A 22,239-nucleotide genomic window follows, 5' to 3' on the forward strand; every position below is an offset into this window, starting at 1 on the left:
AGGACCAAACTTACAAACCTCCAATCCATCTAAGACAATCAATTGTCGGAAAAGACCAAATCTGAGCAGCAGGTATTTATGGTTAACAGATGGGAACATTTTTTAGTAGATTTCGATGTTTATCATCATAAAAAAGAAATAAAATTAAATCAAATATTGCAGTTTTTTTTTTTACCACAAGGTCTATATAATAGGTGAACACTTCCTGTCACTTTTCAGCGGATGCCGTGTGCACATGGGGTGGGGTCAATAGTAGTGTTGAGCGAGCACTAAAATTCTCTTCACAGCAGAGAGCACCTGGTTGTGGGAAAATAAATTAGTAAACTTATGTATCCTAGTTCCCCGTAGCACCATACCCAGATCCCGCTGACTGCTGCCAGTGTCTTGCAGCTCTTTTAGCTGCCGTGTCACAAACCCAGCTGAGCGTTTGCCTGCTCGGCCAATCAGTGACTGGGGAGAGACACCAACCCAGTCACTGACTGGCTAAGCAGGCAAACGCTCAGCTGGAAGAGTTGGGTGTCTGATGTATGTGGATTCCAGACGGGACCGGGGAGCAGCGGAATGGAGGAAGAATGAGGAGGGGTGAGTTTGTTTCTAACAGATCCCTTGCCTGACATTTTTGCATTTGCTCTTCAACCAAATATTATAATTATATATATAATATTTTTCCCATTCTATTTTTTGTATATTTTACCCCTCGAAGGGATGTGTAAACAAAATTAAACAAAAGATGCAACAGGTTGCTGCAGTGGCCGCAGGATATAGCTGACAGACTTTCAGCCACAAATTATATTGCTAGACCATGTCCCTTCCTGTAAGCCCCACCCACTTGGAGGGAAGAATAGAGAGCAGCAACATTGCAAAAAGAAAAAAAAAAAAGAAAACACACACCACAGTGCACAAAAATTTGTGACAGTTTTATAAATCATCCCTACCCTGTGTGGTATATCTTTCTAAAGAAAGTCAACATCTATTACTGTGTGCCTATACAGCAGTATATGTCAGAGGTATGCATCAGAATATTCATGAAGTACTGCACACTTCTACTGGTCCAACAGAAGCAAAAACAAGCCTTAGTTTTCCTATGTCCAGGCAAATTTCTGTGCTGTGTACATGCAATCCGTGAGCCTGTTTCAGTCCCCCCTGTCCCAGAAAGGTAAACCAAGGCTTTGCTCTCATCAGTAAACAGTAGATCAGTGCTTAACCCCTTAAGAACACCTGGCATACAGTATTTACGTCATGATGTTGCTACCAGTGTTCACTCTTGACCGCCATGCTCCCGACTGCTATCAGTCACCCCCTCCTTGTTGCACTACTTCTTTTCCTTTCATTGATGCTTACTTAGTATCTTGAAAAACTAGTACAAGAGTAAAGCCTTCTCACCCTCCCATGACATCTATAGTAGTGTAGCCATAGGCTGTATCCATGTTTTTCAGGACTTTCTAGGGCTTCATCCAACTTCAGCCACCGGTAATCAAACGCCAAGAATTCGGGTTCCTACAAATCTGAACGTGCTCAAAGTTTGTTCATCTCTCCTTCTGTTCATTCTGGAGTCCACAGGGCAGTCCTATCAGTGATTGGCCATTTTCTCAGTAGGTTTTCTCACACAGGGTGGGTGGTCAGTCAGTAACACCGCCCACTGTACTCCAAAGCCAAAAATCATCAGGAAGTAAATGCTAAAAATTCTACTGAATAAATATTAATTAGCTCATTTGGCGCTAGTGCTGCAAATCTCACAGGTTCACTTTAAAGCCTGGAAAAGCCCTTTAACTTAGATGCAAATGAGCCCTAAAGTATACACTAAGAAGATAAAGTCAGGTTATATAGTAACTGTATATTTTCTTTTCTTCCTTGGTGTTAAAAAGCTATACAGTTCACTTCCATTTAAAAAATCTCCAGTCTTCAAGTACTTATCAGGTGCTGCATGTCCTGCAGGAAGTGGTGTATTTTTCCAGTCTGACAGTGCTCTCTGCTGCCACCTCTGTCCATGTCAGGAACTGTACAGAGCAGGAGAGCTTTTCTTTGCTACTGCTCTGGACAGTTCCTGACATGGACAGAGGTGGCAGCAGAGAGCACCGTGTCAGACGGAAGAGAATACACCACTTCCTGCAGGACATGCAGCAGTTGATAAGTACTGAGACTGGAGATTTTTTAAATAGAAGTAAATTACAAGTCTGTATAACTTTCTGACACCAGTTGATTTTAATGGTAAACAAATTTGGAGTACCCCTTTAAGAGACAACCAGAACATGAATTTCTTACTGAGCCAAGAGACCTTTGTACTGCAGCAGAGAAGCACTGGTACATCCTTGGTAAGACTGCAGTCCCTCGTATCATGTACCGCAACCCTCCTGCACGGTTTTACAAATCAAACACATTGTCCTATATGACAGTACACTGTGATTACTTTCAGAACAAATGACCGTCAGATCTTTAATCAGATTCTGAAGGTTGAGAGGGGAGCAGGATTTGTGGGGCACTAATCCACAGATTACATTCTCTCCCACTAGGTTGGTTTAGTACACAGGAGGCTTTACCAGAAGTAAAATGTATGATTAAGGTTAGGATTAAAACCTTGAAATACAGATGTTACATCTGCAAGAAGACCGGTATTAATCTGCGACCGGGTATTACCGCCGTCAATCCTCGCTACCTTTACAGATGTTAAGACCCAAGAAATAAGGGGAATTGAATTGGAGCCGCTATAGGAAACATGGACGGACTATGTGCCAGAGATCAAGGGAATTAGAGGCATAAAATACCATATATATCAGCTGTACGTTAATATGACAAGAGAGGTCCGCAATGGGATTGTAATCCAGATTAATCAATTTAGCATTAGTGATAAAACTCACTGTGACGGCATAAGGACAATGTAATGCTGCAGATCCCCTTTCATATCGTATAAGCCTCTTACCACCATATAGTTCATAGCAAAAATATTCAGAAGCGAGCTGGGTAATCACGGCCCGGGACATAGCGAGGGGCTGGGCGATCCCAAAGTATATGGAGGACAGGCATAAGATATGGGGAGAGGGGACTGCCTTGCGCTAGGGACAGCTCCACTCCTGACCGTGGGTTGTATCTAAGTAAATAATTTGCAATACCAGGTACATCCTGTGGGCAAGGGTGGTGCTGTTTCTAGGCACAGAGCAGACAGACAGCTATCTGGCATCCCATCATGGGTGCAATGTACACACATTGGGGGAGTTTATCATTCCCTGCAACAGTGCAGAGCAGCAAAATGGCTCATCATAATAAATTATATACATACTATATACATACACAGAAAGGAGCTGCTGCACCTCACACCTATGGCGGACACTAATGCCTCTTGGCTACATTTAAAAACCAAGGCCAGGATGTTTGTATATAATTTGATTAAACCATATTGCCTCCTGTACCATGTGCAGGTCCCTTGGCTCACACAAGTCCCTACGATAAATCAACACGGCCGCAAAGTGAGCGCAAGCAGGGAAGGGAGGCCACAGAAAGGCCCTGCAACCCAAATGTCACTGGACCAAACCCCAAGGGACCCCCCCCCCCCCAAAAAAAAAAAAAAAACAAACAAAAAAAAACAAACAGGCGCTACCGGCGGAGAAAGCGGCCACCAAGCAATACAGCAGCATTCCTCCTTGTAAGACCAATGTGACCTCAATTAGCAGGAAGCACCTGTGCACACATGGCAAGTACCTCCTACTTCTCCCATTCTACCTCCAGTGCAGTGGAGTGTGGTAAAATCTTGTTCACACTTGTGTTGCTTGGTGGCTGCTTTCTCCGCCGGCAGCGCCTTCGGGGTTTGGTCCTGTGACATTGGGGTTGCAGGGCGATTCTGTGACCTACCTCGACAGCTTGCACTCACTTTGCAAGGTTGTCGGTCGCTGACTGACACAGTGTGGAGTTAGTGTAGGGACTCATGTAAGCCAGGGGACCTGCACAAGGTACATGGGGCACTATGGTTTGATCAAATTATATACCAACATCCTGGCGTTTGTTTTTAAATGTAGCCGAGAGGCATTAGTGTCAGCCATAGGTGTGAGGTGTGAGGAGTCCCTAAAGCCATGATGAACCTATGACACGTGTAATTATGTTGGTGACACACGGCCGCGTGCCTTTAAAGGACTTTAGTACAGCCCCGGCGGTGCAGCAATTACGGTAGCCAGAAGTGGGACAAAAAGTGAATATTTTTATTATTTAAAACTATAAATATTGCAAAATTATTATTGTCAAAATGACTCACAGAGTTATGCTAATTTTTTTTGCCAAAATTTTGACACACCAAGCTGAAAAGGTTACCCATCACTGGCCTAAAGCCTACCTAACCCGAAATATATTTTTCAGTATTCAGTACGTCCAGTATAACCTGCATAGCCAACTTCCTTCTCAGCCAGATAACGCTGCAGTCAACATTATTCCAGGCAAAAAAAAAAAAAAAAAACACATAGTAAAACAGAGTGTGAAATCCTTCAAGTTCTATACATCCAGATATCTCAGGGACAAACAAGCTGAGTTGCGGACAGCTCCAACAAAAGCATCTCCTTCTAAAAGCGACAGTGAAATTGCATGTCATCACTTCCATATAACGGGGAGGCGGCGGATGATACAATGTCAGGTCTATTTCACAACTTCTGATTAGACAAGAGTGGAGATGGCTGACACAGCCTGGTGCAGACTGGGGTCATCCAGGGGCATAACCAAGTTCCTGAGCCCTAATGAAATACCTGTAACAGGGTCTCCAGCTATCATAATAGCACAGTGGCTCAGTGATAAGAATGGTTTTCTTACAGCACTGGTATCATGGGTTTAAAGGGGAACTATTTGCAGGTTAGACTAATCTTACCTGCTGATAGTGCCAGATTGTGCACAGAGCACTGAAGAGGACGGTATGTATCTTACCTTCCTCTTTGGTGCCATTCATGCACAGTTCGGGTAATCCTTAGTACGGAGCACCGTTCGGAGCCCCATCACACAAGCTGGTTCACTTGCTCCATTGACCATCATTAGAAGGAGCAGGACGGATCGCGGCAGTACTTCAAATGGTGCTCCGGACCGAGGATTACACTGCTAACAGCATGGGAACGGCACCAAGGAGGAAGGTAACAGACATATTGTCCTCCTGCACTCCACCCATGTCCCAAGGCTGCTATAAAAAAAAAAAAAAAAAGATCATTTGGCTCCTATCTGCCCAGTTGTAGGCTTATTCAGCCCAGGAGAGGCCATTGCTAGTGTGAAAATGCTAGAGTAGGGTCCATGTCTCGAGGACGCCTTAACGTTGGCGACATGGTACACTCTGTTTGATCAAATAGTTTGCTAAGATCCTCATTTTGTCCTCCTTGGCGCCCTGTGCGCAATAGTGAGCCATGAGTAGGCTAGATTAGTCTAACCTGCTGATATTTCCGCTTTAAGGCAGACCTGACAGCAGCCACTTGCTGTATAGCAACAGCTCAATAGGGTTTCTTTCCCTGAATAAGGAGATATAACTTTGCCCCCCAATCTATCACTCCAACACTGAGATATAAGCCTTAGAAGGCTTAGGGCTGCAAACGCCCAGCAATGTGAGGTCTGTCAATTTACTACATACTACAATTTACATACAGGCACAGGGTTGTAAGAGATGGGTCTTAACATTACTGGGCTTTTTCAACCCAGTAGAACACCCCTTGAGCTTTATATCCTAATGTGCAAAAAAAAAAATCAAGTTTATATCTCAGTGCTGGAGCGACAGATTGAAGCAAGTGTTATATCTCCTAATTCAGGGTAAGAATCCCAACTGTACACTGCCTTTTATCTAGTCAGAAACAAAAAAAAACTACTTATAGGTCCACTGTTAGGCTGGGTTCACACTACGTATATTTCAGTCAGTATTGTGGTCCTCATATTGCAACCAAAACCAGGAGTGGATTAAAAACACAGAAAAGATCTGTTCAGACAATGTTGAAATTGAGTGGATGGCCGCCATTTAACGGGAAATGTTTGCTGTTATTTTAAAACAACGGCTGTTATATTGAAATCATGGCCGTTATTTACCGTTATATGGCAGCCATCCACTCAATTTCACCATTGTGTGAACAGATCCTTTCTGTGTTTTTAATCCACTCCTGGTTTTGGTTGCAATACGATGACCACAATACTGACTGAAATATACGTAGTGTGAACCCAGCCTTAAGCTGTAGACAATATCTGCATTGACAGTATTTACACAACTTACTTCCCCCATATAATCTACCTTGCTCTAACACCAAAAAAAAAAAAAAAGAAGGAAGATTCTTGAATTTAGATTAGGAGCCCCAATGGGGGCAACTGCTGTGTAATGGTACAGTAAATATTGGTATTATATAAGCATACTGTAACTAAATTGTATTAGGGATAGATACCTGTTGGGCCACCTCTGGTTCCACTGTTTGGGAGCAAATAAAATCTGTACAAGGAAGGATCATGATGAGGTTTTTGCTCTTCTAAATTTTCAGACTATTGATTTGACTATATCTCTCGGTTTAGACAGGTAGGTGGGATAATTTTAGTATGAACCCCCCCACCACCACCACGATCCAGAGACTGCAGACGTAGTTGTCCCCAAAATTAATGGTGCACACCATGCCTGAACACTTCAGAGTTGTTTTCTGAAACATTCAGCAGCCCTTCGAGGATAAATGGAGCAGTGGCTACACAGGCACTATCCAAACTACTCAGTCAGGGGACAATCGTGTAATTTTGTATATTACATTATGTATTGATAGTAGTCACCACTGTGGCCCCAAACATGCACACTCCTGATTTTTCCATGGAAAATCACCCATAGCAGCATTGACATGCAAAGGCGACTTTCCCCAAAAGCCACATAAAGGAGCTATGGGTATGATGTTACCACGCATGTGCGGAGAGGTATGATCCCGAGTCCCAGCCATCCACTGCAGTAAGAGGGGACCAGACCTCATGGCATTGGTATGGCTGGCGCTGCTAAAGTGCAGCACTGCTTGTAACTATCAGAAGCCAGCCAAGGACTGGGGTGAAACCATGGGATGAAACCGCTGTCACAGTTCAATATTCTTAATTACAACTAATTGATAAAATCCTTATGCATAGGGGATTTTAAATAGGATCATTTATTTAGATAGGGATTTAAAGAGGAAATCATCAATAAAACCAAGCGGACCCAACCCATGGTCATCCCTTTACTACTACTACAGAACTGGTGGTCAGGAGATATCGAGCACTTTGTGTCAATCCTATTATACTTTTCCTTCTGTTTAGATGAGGGCTCCAATGTCTCATAATTAGAGATTAGCACGACTCCCATCTGATCGTCCAGCATTTATATACTGGTGGCTGAAGAAGTTGGGTGCAACCCTAGGGAGTCCGGGAAAACATGGATACAGTCACTTATCTTACGAAATGATAAGCCAACAGCAGAAGGTAAGAAAGTGAAGATGTCCTCTTCGTATCCAATGCCAAATATAAAAAGCTCATCTACTGCTAGAGAAACTCTGTATTGGTAAAGACACAAACACACAGTTACTCTAATCCTAAAAGAAATCCATCCTTTCCTACCCTGTCATATTAAGTCCTCATTAGAAGAAACTGTGTTTATGGGATTTTATAGTTCAATGCAAACTCGGTATAAATTCAGGAGTTTAGATGAATGCTCTCGAGTCTCTCACATGGTCACAGCTATAAATCTCAAGAAAAACAAATTTAGCATTTAAAAAGAACTTATTACCAGGCAAAAAGGAAACATATATAACTGAAAAATGAACATTCTACATTGCACTAATTTTCTAATGTCACCAATCTTCCATTGACAAAGAAGCACTGGAGACATGTTTGACTTACAAGACTGGACCAAATGCATCTCTATAATATATCAGTCCTATAAGCTGAACATTATTGTCCTTGAAATCTTTAAAGTAATTAGAGGGGTTGTTTGGCAGCAAAAAAATTCGATCTATGGGACTGACTGGGTTTTGGTTCCATCTCGACATCCAGGAAATGCTGGCTCAGCCAAATCACACTTGTTGTTTGTTGAGATAGGACCAGGGTGTGAAGATCAGTCGGCATCTAGGGAACACTGGAGCAGCAGCAGCAAGGAACTTAAGAGATAATGAGGAATATTTTTCTACCCCTTCTCTCAAACTCACTCACACTGCTGAAAAAATGTCTTGAGAGACAGGACAGGCCTCACTTAGGGATCAGTTACAGCTACCCATTAGAGATGAGCGAACCGGGTTCGGGTTCGAGTCGATCCGAACCAGAACGTTCGGCATTTGATTAGCGGGGGCTGCTGAACTTGGATAACGCTCTAAGGTTGTCTGGAAAACATGGATACAGCCAATGACTATATCCATGTTTTCCACATAGCCTTAGGGCTTTAGCCAACTTCAGCAGCCACCGCTAATCAAATGCCGAAAGTTCGGGTTCTGATCCACTCGAGCATGCTCGAGGTTCGCTCATCTCTACTACCCATTGAAGTCTTCGGACAAAGGTAGAAGAAGAGTATAAAGCTGTAGGGTGATAAGCAGATATGCTACTGAAAGTGGTATATTTCACCGCTATATGGACTCAGCTTACACTGGTTGGTACTGCTCTATAATGTCCTCCATTCTACTGCTGTTTGTTAGTGAGGATGTGCTATATGGATAGGTGGGAAAAGGAAATTATCTTCTGTGTTGCAGTATATGGGAGACATGACAACTAATCTACATCCACTAGGAAAAAAAAATAAGATTCAACTTGCAGAGGGGAAAAAAAACTGCTGAAAAATCCCACACCGGTTATATAACTAGAAATAGCAGAGCTCATCATTTACACATGGCAGCATATCTTTTAAACTTTGTGATCAAATCTACAGAGAGTAGACAAGTCATAACCATGACTGTTCTATGTCTAAGTGGATGTGTTTAGAAAATCCATTGGCTTAGAAATGGATACACAAGCCCATATTGGGCTCCACATGCACCATATGTGTGACACATAACTGAAATACAACTATTACGCTACATGCCCCAAGAAAAACAGGGAAATAGTGTCTCAAGGGACAAGGGTGCATGACGTAAAGGGGTATGGCATGGCCGAAAAACAACATGATCTAAAATATCATGCTAGGCACCAACATTTAAGCACATTTTCTCTGCATAAAATAAGCCAAGTTTGTGTTAACTAAAATTCCACAGGACTAAACAGCCTTACAGGTGCCGCAGATTATTCATCCTGAGCCAATGTGATGAAAGAGGAATTGTATTGGCTACTCCTCCATATCAGCAAGTTGGGTGATCCAAGCCAGACAAAGCCTTAACCCCTTAAGGACAGAGCCAATTTCGATTTTTGCGTTTTAGTTTTTTCCTCCTTGTGCTTAAAAGGCCATAGCACTTGCATTTTTCCACCTAGAAACCCACATGAGCCCTTATTTTTTGCGTCACTAATTGTACTTTGCAATGACAGGCTGAATTTTTGCATAAAGTACACTGCGAAACCAGAAAAAAATTCAAAGTGTGGTGAAATTGAAAAAAAAAAAAAAAAGCATTTTGTTTATTTGAGGGAAAAGTGTTTTTACGCCATTCGCCCTGGGGTAAAACTGACTTGTTATATATATATTCCTCAAGTCGTTACTATTACTACGATATGTAACATGTATAACTTATATTGTATCTGATGGCCTGTAAAAAATGTAAACCATTGTCAACAAATATACGTCACTTAAAATCGCTCCATTCCCAGGCTTATAGCGCTTTTATCCTTTGGTCTATGGGGCTGTTTCAGGTGTCATTTTTTGCGCCATGATGTGTTCTTTCTATCGGTACCTTGATTGCGCATATATGACTTTTTGATCGCTTTTTATTAAAATTTTTCTGGATTTGATGCGACCAAAAATGCGCAATTTTGCACTTTGGGATTTTTTTGCGCTGACGCCGTTTACCGTGCAAGATCAGGAATGTGATATTTAATTAATAGTTCGGGCGATTACGCACACGGCGATAGCAAACATGTTTGTTTATTTATTTATTTATTTACTTTTATTTATAACCTGGGAAAAGGGGGGTGATTCAGACTTTTATTAGGGGAGGGGGATTTTTACTATTAACAACACTTTTTTTTTTACTTTAACACTTATACTAGAAGCCCCCCTAGGGTTAGGGTTATTCCCCCCTGGGGTTAGGGTTATTCCCCCTAGGGGACTTCTAGTATAAGTGCTTTGATCTCTCATAGATATCTCTGCAGCATAGATATGCTGCAGAGATCCATGAGATAGGCACTCGTTTACTTCCGGCTGCTGCAGCCGGAAGTAAACGAGTGCCGAGCCGTGGATGGCGCCATCTTGGAGCGGTCCCCGGCCGGCTTCAGAAACGGAGATCGCTCCTCCGGGATAACATCCCGGGGGAGCGATCTCCACCACTAGACACCAGGGAATGGCTGAATCCGGTAATCGGATGCAGCTGTCATGTTTGACAGCTGCATCTGATTACTGTATTAGCGGGCACGGCGATCGGACCGTGCCCGCTAATACCTACGGTCCCGGGCTACAAGCGGCACCCGGGACCGCCGCGGTTCAGAGCGGGGTCGCCGCGCGGCCCCGCTCTGAACGTCCTTACCGGCATCAGGGCGTGAATTTACGCCCGATGTCGTTAAGGGGTTAAAGAGTCACTGTCGTATTTTTTTTTTTTGCAGAAATCAATAGTCCAGGCGTTTAAGAAACTTTGTAATTGGGTTTATTAGCCAAATCTGCCATTATCTGCATGTAAAAAGCCTTTTCCCAGGTCCCCCCCTCCTTCCTCTTTTTCATCCACTCTGAAAAATCTGAAAATTGTGACTTGTTGCAGGAGTCGTACCCTGTCTGCTCTAGGGAGAGGGGAGGGGGGAGGAGGAAGGAGGGAGTTAGCCGGCAGCAGAAAGCAGATAACAGAGGATTACAGGCACGGAGCTGGGTGACAGCTGTAATCCGAGCTCAGACAGGTCAGTGGTGACCAGTGGCGGAACTACCGCCATAGCAGCCGCTACGGGGCCCGTGGCGCGGGCCCCCAGAGCTCACATAGCCTGTTGCACCCAGCGGCCGAGCAGGCCTCCCGGGTGCTACAGCTGTTTGGGGTCAAGGCAGTGGCCACAAAGGGGGGCCCGGGGGGCCCTCCCGATCAATCACTCTTGTGACCGCAAGCATTGTTTTGCTTGCGGTCACAAGAGTCCGGCTCCGTCTTCCCCGGGCTGCTGCGCGGCTGCCGGGGGTGTTGGGATCCCGGCAGCGCGCGCATCCCATAGCTCCCTGCGCGCCTTGGGCCCTGACTTCCGGTTCCGGCGCACAGGGAGCTCTGGGATGCACGCGCTGCCGGGGATAAGACGCAACACCCCCGGCAGCCGGGCAGCAACAGAGGACAGACCAGGAGTGAGGATCGACGTGGGAGCGCGTTGTCAGGTGAGTTAAGTTTTGTTTTGTTTTTTATCAGCCTGCAGGGTGGGGGGGGGGGAGGAGGGGGGGCATCTATGAGGGTGGGGGGAAAGAGGAGGCATCTATGGGGGATAATACAGGGGTGCCCATCTATGGGGGATAATAAAGGGGTGCCCATCTATGGGGGATAATACAGGAGTGCCATCTATGGGGGATAATACAGGAGTGCCATCTATGGGGGATAATACAGGGGTGCCAATCTATGGTGGATTATACAGGGAGGTATACATAGGGGGATAATACAGGGGGCCATCTATAGGGGGACACCATGGGGGACCATCTTTAAGGGGGATGGACAACACGGGTGGTAATTTATAAGGGGCCAACAAGGGTGGCATCGGTAAGGGGGAATACACAGAGGGGCATATACTATAAGGGGATCACATAGTGTCAGGGCTATCCACTAAACAAGGGGGTAAAGGGGCCAATACAGATGTGCAGTTTGTATAGAGATGAGGATGGTGCCATAGTGAGGAGCCTAATATGTTTCTCTGGCAGATTCTGTGGATTCGTGGCTCGGAGAAGTTCTAATGGCCCAGGAAGGATGAAGAAGAAAATGAAGGAAACAACTCCGATCAGAGAAGACGCCCCCTGTGAGTCACTTAATATAACTGTACTGTAATTTATATGGTGTACAGAACCTGTGTAGAGCTGAGTGTGTTGATGGCATAGTGGTCGATTGAGGGGGTGGGGGCCCCAATCAAAAGTTTGCTATGGGGCCCAGCCATTTCTAGTTACGCCCCTAGTGGTGACTGTCCCAGGAGATAACAGGTGAGGGATTTGTAGATTAACTCTTTGTTGTCCTGTTTTGGTCTTTTCTTTAGCTCTCTCCATAGGAGAACAATGAAGACAGGGGGAGAGCTTCAAACTGCTTTTTCATGCTAAAAATGCATATTTTGCTAATAAACCTAATTACAAAGTTTCTTAAAATCGCCTGGACTATTGATTTCTGGGAAAAAAAAAAAAAAAAAAATTCACGACAGTGACACATTATTATTATTATTAAGACTATAAGAAACAAAAGACAAAAGCTTCCCAATTTATAGAAATCTATTGGAAAAAAAAGAAAAAAACAAAACAAAAAACAGTACAACCCATTAATTGTGAATTAAATATCCCAGGGTAGAACCCTTCTGGAACCCCTGTAGCATTAGAAAATTAAGATAAAAAGACCCAGCAGGATGGAAGTAATGGACCAAGATTGTTCTCTCCATCTCTCTATTATTAACCATGGCCTGAGGCCGTGATGGACGGTGAATCTCCACATGTAACACGCAGCTAAAAAGAGTCAGTTGTCATAAATTTAGACATTTTGCTCTTTCTTGGTTCAATAAAAGGGTCACAATGAAAACAGTGGAATCCATTATACATTGGTTTCCCTTCAGGGTATCATATACAATGAAAAATGTGTAAGTTTGAATGAGCCCTATATACAGGTTATGCCTTACCAGGTGTAGAAGATACTTTGCACAACCCTTATAAAACCTGATGACAGAATTTATTACAATGTTACTCGGGAGAAACACAAAGTTCAGCAAAAGAATGAAGGTCTTTATTGTAGATCCATAAAAGCATGTCCACATGGAGCAAAAAGTCATAAAAAACCCAACACCTTTCTAGCCTATCAGCCCTTGTTTACAATGTGGACAGTATAGGTGGTGGAAGAGTGATGATGAACAGTGATACTTCAATCGAAATGCATCCACTTTCATGTCTGAAGGTTTTTATGAATATGAATGTTTTATGCATATTAAAGGAGAAGTCCAGCAAAAAAAAAAAATTATTAAAGTAAAGTGTTTTTCCCTTGCACTTACTATTGCATCAAGACTTCACTTCCTGGATAACATGGTGAGGTCACTTCCTGGATAACATGATGTCACAACCAAACTCCCAGAGCTGTGCGGGCTGTGGCTGCTGGAGAGGATGATGGCAGGGGGACACTGAGGGAAATAGGGCACTGGAGGGACACTGAGCATCCCTCTGCCATCATTCTCTCCAGCAGCCACAGCCTGCACAGCTCTGGGAGTTTGGTTGTGACATCACCATGTTATCCAGGAAGTGACATCACCATGTTATCCAGGAAGTGACATCATCCTTTTATCCAGGAAGTGAAGTCTTGATGCAGTAGTAAGTGCAGAGAAAAAAAACACTTTATAAGCATTTCCCGTAATAAGTGTTTATTAGTAATTTGTATAACTTTTGTGTGGCAATACAATACTTTAATAAAAATTTTCACTGGACTTCTTTAATATTATGAATTTTTATGAATAACCTAAGCACTGGATTTTCTTTTGGTGCTGTATATACTAAGGCGTCCCTTCCATGTGCACTCCCCAGGCTACCAGGTGACCTGAAATTTCATTTGTTTTATAGACTGTTTAAGACCCACCAGATTTAGCAAGTTTAGATCAAGTACCTGCTGGCTTATACTATACTATTTAAGGGGCGGAGCCCTTTTTGCAGAATGCCCGGGGGGGGGGGGGGGGGCAGTGTTGATGCTACTAGATTTTGAGATGTGACATAAGAGGCCATTTCAGCTATTCAGTCCTGGCAGGACAGCCCCTTTAAGCCACAGGCAGAAATTATCTAAATTGCAGAGTAACTGGTTGTTCACAGCTTGTGAACCAAATTTCTTGCCAAAAATTGTGCAAGAATTCCTAAGATAAATGTAGGCCAATGTATGGAAGGTCTGTGGCTTAGGTACACCTGATCTTCCTTATGGTCAATGAGACTGTGAAACAGCTATCTAAAAAGGTGGGTTTCTGGCTTGGCTATGTTGCAAGGATAGTTAAACGATAAGACATGGCATACTAGATAGCTAACTCCTATTTTCTTCCTTGTGGAAGGGAACACATTTCCATACGTTTTGTACCCTCACCATAAAGAATTGGCTTTAAAGCGAATGTACCAGTAGTAATTCCAAAATAAGATCTCCATAAAACCGCATTGCACCGCCAACCAGACTAACTGCAGAGTGCCTTCCTCTATCCGCCGTTCCAAAGCTCCACCATTATGTAAGTATGTAAATGTGCTAGTATGATGCACCAAACTACCACATTTGCATAGTTACATAGTGGAGAAGGTCTTGGAAAATAGTTAAAATAGTGAACACAGTAGAGCAGTATCCCAGTGTTTTTCTTTTAGGATGTGTCCATCTTTACCCTTCCTTAAATTTAGTTCCCATTATACAAACACAATATTTTAACATGTTATCAAGGCCCTCAAACAATCCAAAACTCACATAAAATTATTGGGTGGTCACATAAACATACACCCTAGACAGCCCATGGCAGAGAATCACAAAAATTCTGTTTATTTCTAAGTTTCTCATGTTGTGCTATGAAAGATATGGATGGACACATCTGTATATACAACAGATATAGAACAAAGACGGAGGACAAAGTTAGGACAGTAAACAACTCCTGAAAAATGGCTTCTCCAGATACTAAATGATTGAATAATGAAAAAAAAAAAAAAATTTGGTGACATCACCCTGAGGGGTTAAGCTACATTTCTCTCTTAATTGCAGAGTCCATTAGGTGTACAGCAAAAAGCCCAGACCTTGTTTGCAATTACCAAGCTCCGGAGAACCACCAACTGAAATCCTCACCGGAGTTGAATTAAAAAATATCCTTTGTGATTAGGTGAAGTAATGATCCAAAAGAGATTAGTTCTGTTCAGATTGTACTCATTAAAAAAAAAAAATCTAATTGCAAAGTCTCTCTGTCTTAACTCTTTAAAGGTGGTGAACACCTGCTAAGCCCGAGAACTTCAATATTCCGAACGTTGGTCATTAAATATAAAAATGATCTGAGAATTAATTATTGAGTCTGAGATCAAAGCAGAGGAAGAATATCAACCTTGTGATCTACATGGGTGAGAACAGGCGCTAATTATGTACAGATTGGGAAACTCTCTTATATCCTCATCTAATTCAGCAGTTAGGAGCTTTTTGTCCAACTTCCGAAAGAACCAGTGAAGTACGGAAAGCGTAACATATCAAATAGACTAAAAAGGTCTTCCTCATACACACAGACTGGTCTAGCACCCAAAGACAGCTATTGACTTTAGCCTCGCATATATCCTCGCACTTGTGAATGTGTTTTAATGGGGGAGACAGGAGAAACCTGAATAACCTCTGGCAGTGGCTTATTTCTTCAAGATAAGAAGACCTGCAGTTGAAATTTAACAAGTCTGATCTTTCTATAAGAATCCTTGGAATTACTTGAGGGAGTCATGAAAACATCAATGGCGCTAACATTAGTGCTGTCAGTGTTCTCATGACTCTTGAGTAATTCCAAACCTTCTTACACCAATATTCTCAATTCAAGCTGAGGTCCAGACCCAGTGGATCTAGGGGAAGAAGCGTGAATACAACGTATTCAAGCGTTTCATCATCTTCATTAATTGAGCACAACTCTCAGGTCAGGTGACTAGATTCATCACTCACTTTTTTTACCATCACTAAAAGATTTCACCCTATGGTACGCCTTATCTGTTTTTCTAGCCTTACATGAACTTTTTACCCAATACCTGCAATTGGGGAAGAGCTGGGGGCAACCATACTTCTTAGACCAGGGATGGGAAACCTTCAGTGCTTCCAGCTTTTATTAAAAAATACAATTCCCATCATGCCTAGACAGCCAAAGCTTTGGATTTGCCTGTCCAGACATGACAGGGATTGTAGTTTTGCAACAGCTGAAGGACCGAAGGTTCCCCCATCCCTGCATTAGATGGTCATTTGATCTGGCCAGGAACCATTGGAGTCCATTCTGGCAGTAAATGGACCCTCCCGGTTAACCATGCCGGTGAGGCTGGGGTGGTGTTAGTGACAGTGTCCTTGTTGTGCAGTTGGCAGGTTTTAAGCTGTAGTCCTAACGGATGAGGGGGCTTAATCAAAATAATAAGTGAAACAGTTGAGGTCTGAACTGCATGAATGTTGCAAGTTGGAGACTTGTTACACCATATGTAACGGAATAAAAATACTGCTGCCCAGAACTTCCACATAGCGATCACCATGTGAAGACTGCCTTAGAAGTGAGAAGTGGAGAAGTACCAAGGTGCACCATCAAGAACAGCCTCCAGTTGCAAGAAAAAAAAAAATACTGTTCAACCAAGAATATGCCACAAATTGTAAACCATCAAGCTTCTCTCTCTTGAAGGACTCTCCAATAAATACATTGGCTGATGGTAAGGCCATAATGGGGTCTGAATTTTACCACCTGGCCATACCTTGGCAGTGGGGCATACTGTGCACCATCCAACCCTTGGCTGGCCTGTTGCCACTGACAAAACTTTATTCTATCAATGTCATCAAGTCAGTGCTAGAAAATATTTTGGGTAACATCCAACAACTATATAAAATTTATATCCAGTTATTTTAAAACTTCACCTTCCGAGTCGTCAAATGTTAACATTTCCCACAGAGACAAAGCAAAGACTGAAATGGAGCCCTCATGCGACGCAGATTGTCACCACTACATCTCTACCTGAGAGAGGACGACCACGGTGGTGCACGCAGACAGGAGCGAAATACACATGTGGTATACAAGAACTCTCAGCACTCACCAGTATTAGAATTTGCAGTCAAGTTTTATTGCAGGTCCAAAGCAAGTAGAAATAGATAGGCCATGTTTTGGCAAGCCAGGGGCAGCTGAAAAAAAAAAGTGCTTGCAGAAACATGCCCAGTCTGTATTTCTACTGGCTTTAGACATGCAATAAACCCTCTAATACTTGTGAGTGCCGAGGGTTCTCGTGTACTTTCAGTGATACAGACTGGTTTCCACACCTTGCTTTGTCAACATAGAGGATTTATGATATAAAGATCCTTGCTCAGATTCCCACTCATTAAAAAAGTCCAACCTAGGATGTTCACCTCTCTCTAATCCCATAGATGCGGCCATCTTTAGTATCATGACTCAAAGTTTCAACAAGGACTCAAGTGAAATATTTTTGCAAATACACAGACAATACAATCAGCATACTCACCTTCTCTTGATCTGGTCTGGCTTTTCTTGTCTACTACTGACAACTCAACCACCACTCTGCTCTAAAAGTGGGAGATTATATTATAAGTAGAGATGAGCGAACCGGGTTCGGGTTCGGTATTTGATTAGCTGGGGCTGCTGAACTTGGATAAAGCTCTAAGGTTGTATGGAAAACATGGATAGAGCCAATGACTATATCCATGATTTCCACATAGCCTTAGGGCTTTATCCAACTTCAGCAGCCACCACTAATCAAATGCCGAAAGTTCGGGCTCGAATCGGCTCGAGCATGCTCCAGGTTCGCTCATCTCTAATTATAAGATAGATACACACACACACAATATTAAATTTGCGCTGTTGCATTATGACAACTCTGAGTTCTAAGGGTGTTTGTTCACACGTTTAGGTTTTATTGTAATTAAATTATTGGATTCACGGAAATCGAAAGAGAATATGTCGGGGGGGGGGGGGGGGGGGGGAGGGAGCAGTGAGATGGAGTTGTAAATTTACCATTCCCAACTTTTTCTCAAGCTTGCACTCTCTCCTGTCTGCTAATTTCTACTGTGCAAAATATATCAAATTATCACTATGTATGTCAGATTTGTCCCTTTTATACCCAAGTCATACCACTGTGTCGACAAGGTCTATAACAGAGAAGCTGAAAAATGACTCAACATGATAAAACTAGCACATCAAGTATTTTCTTTATATTCAACCCACAATGAGCAGCAGTAAAGTACAACTTATACATAATCTTTTTGCACAACATATCAATCAGCTCAGCTCCCCTGCACCATAACAGGATGTCAGTAAAGAGTTATATAGATTTGTAATTAGCTTCTATTTAACTCTAGTCTTCTAGTACTTATCAGCTGCTGTACATCCTGCAGGAAGTGGTGTATTCTCTCCAGTCTGACACAGTGCTCTCTGCTGCCACCTCTGTCCATGTCAGGAACTGTCCAGAGCAGGAGAGGTTTTCTATGGGGATTTGCTGCTGCTGTGGACAGTTCCTGATATGGACAGAGGTGGCAGCAGAGAGCACGGTGTCAGACTGGAAAGAATGCATCACTTCCTGCAGGACATACAGCAGCTGATATGTACTGGAAGACTAGAGTTTTTTTAACCATTTACTAGAACTTACAAACTTATATAGCTTTCTGACATCAATTGATTTGAAAGAAAACATTTTTCACCAGAGTACCCCTTCAAAGACAGTACAGTAGCTTAGTGTTTAGCACCATTTGTTGCAGCACTGGGGTTTTGAGTTCAAGTCCCACATATGCAAAAAGTTTCTAAATTCTTCAACACTTCCAAATCATCTACATTGATCCTAGTTCAATTCATTTTACCCATGTGAAAGATGACAATATCTGTACAGCACTGCAGAATAGGTTAGTGCTATGTAATTTAAAGGGAATGTGTCAGCAGAAAATTTATTGTGTAAATATTGTTTTTATGTTAAACACATTTTCAAAGAATTTTTAGTGACATTTTTTTCTAATTTAGCATTTTCTATCTATATTATAAAATAATCCTGAGATCTTGCAGTTTTCATTCTCACCACTGGGGCTAAAACTAAGCTGAGACTTCCTGTTGTGTCTGCAGTGATAAGAGGAGGCTGCTGTAAAGTTATTTGTACAGTATTGCAGCATCATGTAAGACCAGTAGATAGAGATGATAGCTCCCAGTGGAATGACCTCTTCAAAAGGTCACAGAGCATGCTCAGTAATGTCTCACATTCATCTCAAGGGGGCAGACTGTCTATTGTTGTCTATATCCATGAGTATTGCTGTAAAGCATGTCACTAAATGTTGTTAAGAGCCCAGACAAGATGGCCGCCCCCATAATGTACAAAACGCTAAATAAAAATAGTCATAAAAATATAAAACAATTAGGGGAAAAAAAGAAAAAGAAAAAAAAACACATTTTTTTTTTATCTGACTCTTTTCAGTAAAAGAAAATCTAGGTGACACATTCCTTTTAAGGAAATTATTAGTCACAAGGGGACTATTGAGTCACAAAAAAGGGGGCATGCACAACATGTGTAATATGTATATGTTACATTTAAAAAAAAAAAAAAATCTGTACTAAGCACTAAAAGGGTTTCAGACAAGTGTTATATTCAGGATGACATTTTCACCACTAAAATTAACATTCTGACAGGAAGTGCTATCTGTGCACCCGATCCTGTGAACCTCCAGTGGTCCCGGCATCCCATGCTAAGACGTGTTAATAATGTGTTCTGTATGTTGGCGGGTCACCTGTGATGGAATCCAGCAGTGTAAGTATCATTTTCGCTGCATGCTTGATTAAGGGAGGCTGATGGGTCTCAGAAGTATCTGCAGCTCTGTCAAGTGTGTCTGATTTGAGACCTTCCCCGGGATGAGAGTCAGTCTTGCTTGGAGGAACGGGAGCGTAGGAAGGTTTCAGCTGATCTGTGACATAATAAAGGCCATTTTTCAGTAAGTCACACAATGTCACCTTTCAACAGGCCTCAAAATTTCCTCTCCTGTCTGGAATGACTGTCTAAATGAAGACACACAATCACTTTTAATGTACTATGTAAAGATTTCCCATGACTGCAGTCAGAAACGACAATATATCAAGCGAGAGGGAAGGGGGAGGACTGAGGGAATCAACATGATATAGGTTTCTGAAATAAACTCTTTAATAACTAGTCTTCATAGAGGGCACAATAATTCATATCTATCTTTATTTTTATTTTTTTTACTATATATATATATATATATATATATATATATATATATATATATATATATATATATATATATATATATATAATATGTGTTGTTGTTTTTTTAAGTGAAGTCCGGGGAATTTTTTTTTATTAAACTATTGTTCAGAATGAGACAACAGCTGCACAATGTAAAATACACACAAAAAACAAATGAACTGTCCACGCTCCCCTGGTGTCGTCCTACAGGTCTCCGATGTTTCCAGCTCGCTGAGCCAATCACTGACTGAGGGGACAGTGTCGCGGCCAGTGATTGAACGAGCGGCTGTCACTTTTGCCTCAGCCAGAGAGCCAATCACTGGCTGCGGTGCTGTCCCTTCTCAGTCAGTGATTGGTTGAGAGGGCTGCTACTCCTCAAACAAAAGTGACAGCCTGCAACACTCTTCTATTTCAGTCAGTGATTGGCTGAGTGGGCTGGAGGTTACTGTGGAGACCACAAAGGGAGGACACTGGGGGAGTGCAGGCATGTTAGGAGAGATACGCAAACTTGCAACAAGCACTGTAAAACAGCTAAATACCTGTAATATTTAAAGTGTCACTCTCATTAAAACTTTAAAGACCTAAACCCACAAAAGATATAAAATATAAAGCAAGTTTGCAATATACATTCATTATTTTCTTTTTTAGTTATTATCGAAACACAGGAAGTCCAGTGTTTCCCAGGTCATCTGAGCTCGCAGAGAAGGCAGTCATGTGATTGACCTGTGAAAATAAATTATTATTATTATTATTTATATTGCAGACTTGCTTTATATCACATCTACTGATGATTTAGATTTTGAAAGTTATAATGCCAGGGACACTAAGCTGATTTAGTGGAGTTGATTTAAGATTCAGTTTGGACAAACGCGAACTTCGCCTCAAAGTTCGACGAACTGAACTTTTCTAAAGTTTGCTTATCTCTACTAATAACTTGCTTATTTGCTGGGGTTATGACCATTGGAATCCCCACTGATCACATGAATAGAGGTCAACTGCCCACATGCTTAACCATCACTCCATTAATTCTGTATGGAACTATTGAGCATTGCCAAAAATGTGAAGATCCCAGGAAAGTTACCCACACCACTCCTTCCTATACACTTCCTAAAAACATATATAAAAACCTAAAATAGCCCTTTAAGTATGCATTTTAATATTCCATACTGAAGGCATTGGTTTAGGTAGGGTGCCAACATACTATACATATGCATCTACAGTATTAGCCGGTGTTCTTATTGTACAGGCAACACTATGTTCTGCAAATTGAAGATATAAGATAAGATATTAGGTAGTCTTCCTAATTCAGTCTGGTTTATAATAATGGTTATTATAACAGATAGCCTACCAGCGGGTCACATTAGGTGTAGACAGGGTCTTGCTTTATTGCCCTTACTCTTAGAGCCCAAAATTATAATAAATTATACTAAAAAGCTCAAAGGCTTTTGGGTCCATTATGGAAATTGTTGCTTCTCTCATAATAGTCCCACAGTACTATCCCTTGAAGTAGAGTAATTGAGCTCCTGAGGTTCCCACACACCAGGAATACATAAAATATTTAATTTATATACACGCACTGTACTTTAATGAATTCACTAACACAGCCAAATCTTTAGGATAAAATAAAAAACTTGCAAAGTGTAAAATGAGAACTTTTATTGTAAGTTTTGTTTAAAGACAAGTGGATAAATACAAAATGTAAATGTTTTTTTTACTCAATCTTTTCACAATTCCAATTCAGTGCCACTCTAATCTGGCTAGAAAAACCATTGACTGCAATTCACATCACAACCACTAGTGGCCACATACAGTATAAACAACTCCAAACAGTATCAAGAAATCGCTTTTCTCTAAACTGCCCATATTACACCACACGTCTCAGGATATAGGAAGCCAAGAGGACAGGAAAGGAACAGCTCGGATAGCTCATCAGTAGATTTTCTCTGGAAAATTGCTTTAAAGCCACAATGTGTTCAGAATGTAATATAGTGTAAAACCAGACAACCTTATCTGCCGTCACATGTACTAATGGACATAAATTATTATAGATTAAAGGCCTTAGACCAGTATTTTTTTTGGGTGGGAGT

The 22,239-nt window shown here is 41.9% G+C and overlaps 1 protein-coding gene across 3 annotated transcripts in view; it reads right to left on the reverse strand.

The window, feature by feature from the left end:
• Window positions 1-22,239, reverse strand: part of KHDRBS3 (KH RNA binding domain containing, signal transduction associated 3) — a 92,178-nt gene that overhangs the window by 47,909 nt on the left and 22,030 nt on the right. For 2 of the 3 annotated variants that reach the window (XR_011361806.1, XM_069959814.1), the window contains exon 2: window positions 19,680-19,853. The exons of the other annotated variant lie outside the window; for it this stretch is intronic. Coding sequence is in view for 1 of the 2 variants with exons in the window: in XM_069959814.1 (XP_069815915.1) it covers window positions 19,680-19,853 (174 nt within the window). In the remaining variant the exon portion in view is untranslated. The remainder of the gene's footprint in view (window positions 1-19,679; window positions 19,854-22,239) is intronic. 3 annotated transcript variants of the gene reach the window in all.

This window comes from Dendropsophus ebraccatus, chromosome 2 (assembly GCF_027789765.1).
Source record: "Dendropsophus ebraccatus isolate aDenEbr1 chromosome 2, aDenEbr1.pat, whole genome shotgun sequence".
Taxonomy (NCBI): Eukaryota; Metazoa; Chordata; class Amphibia; order Anura; family Hylidae; genus Dendropsophus; species Dendropsophus ebraccatus.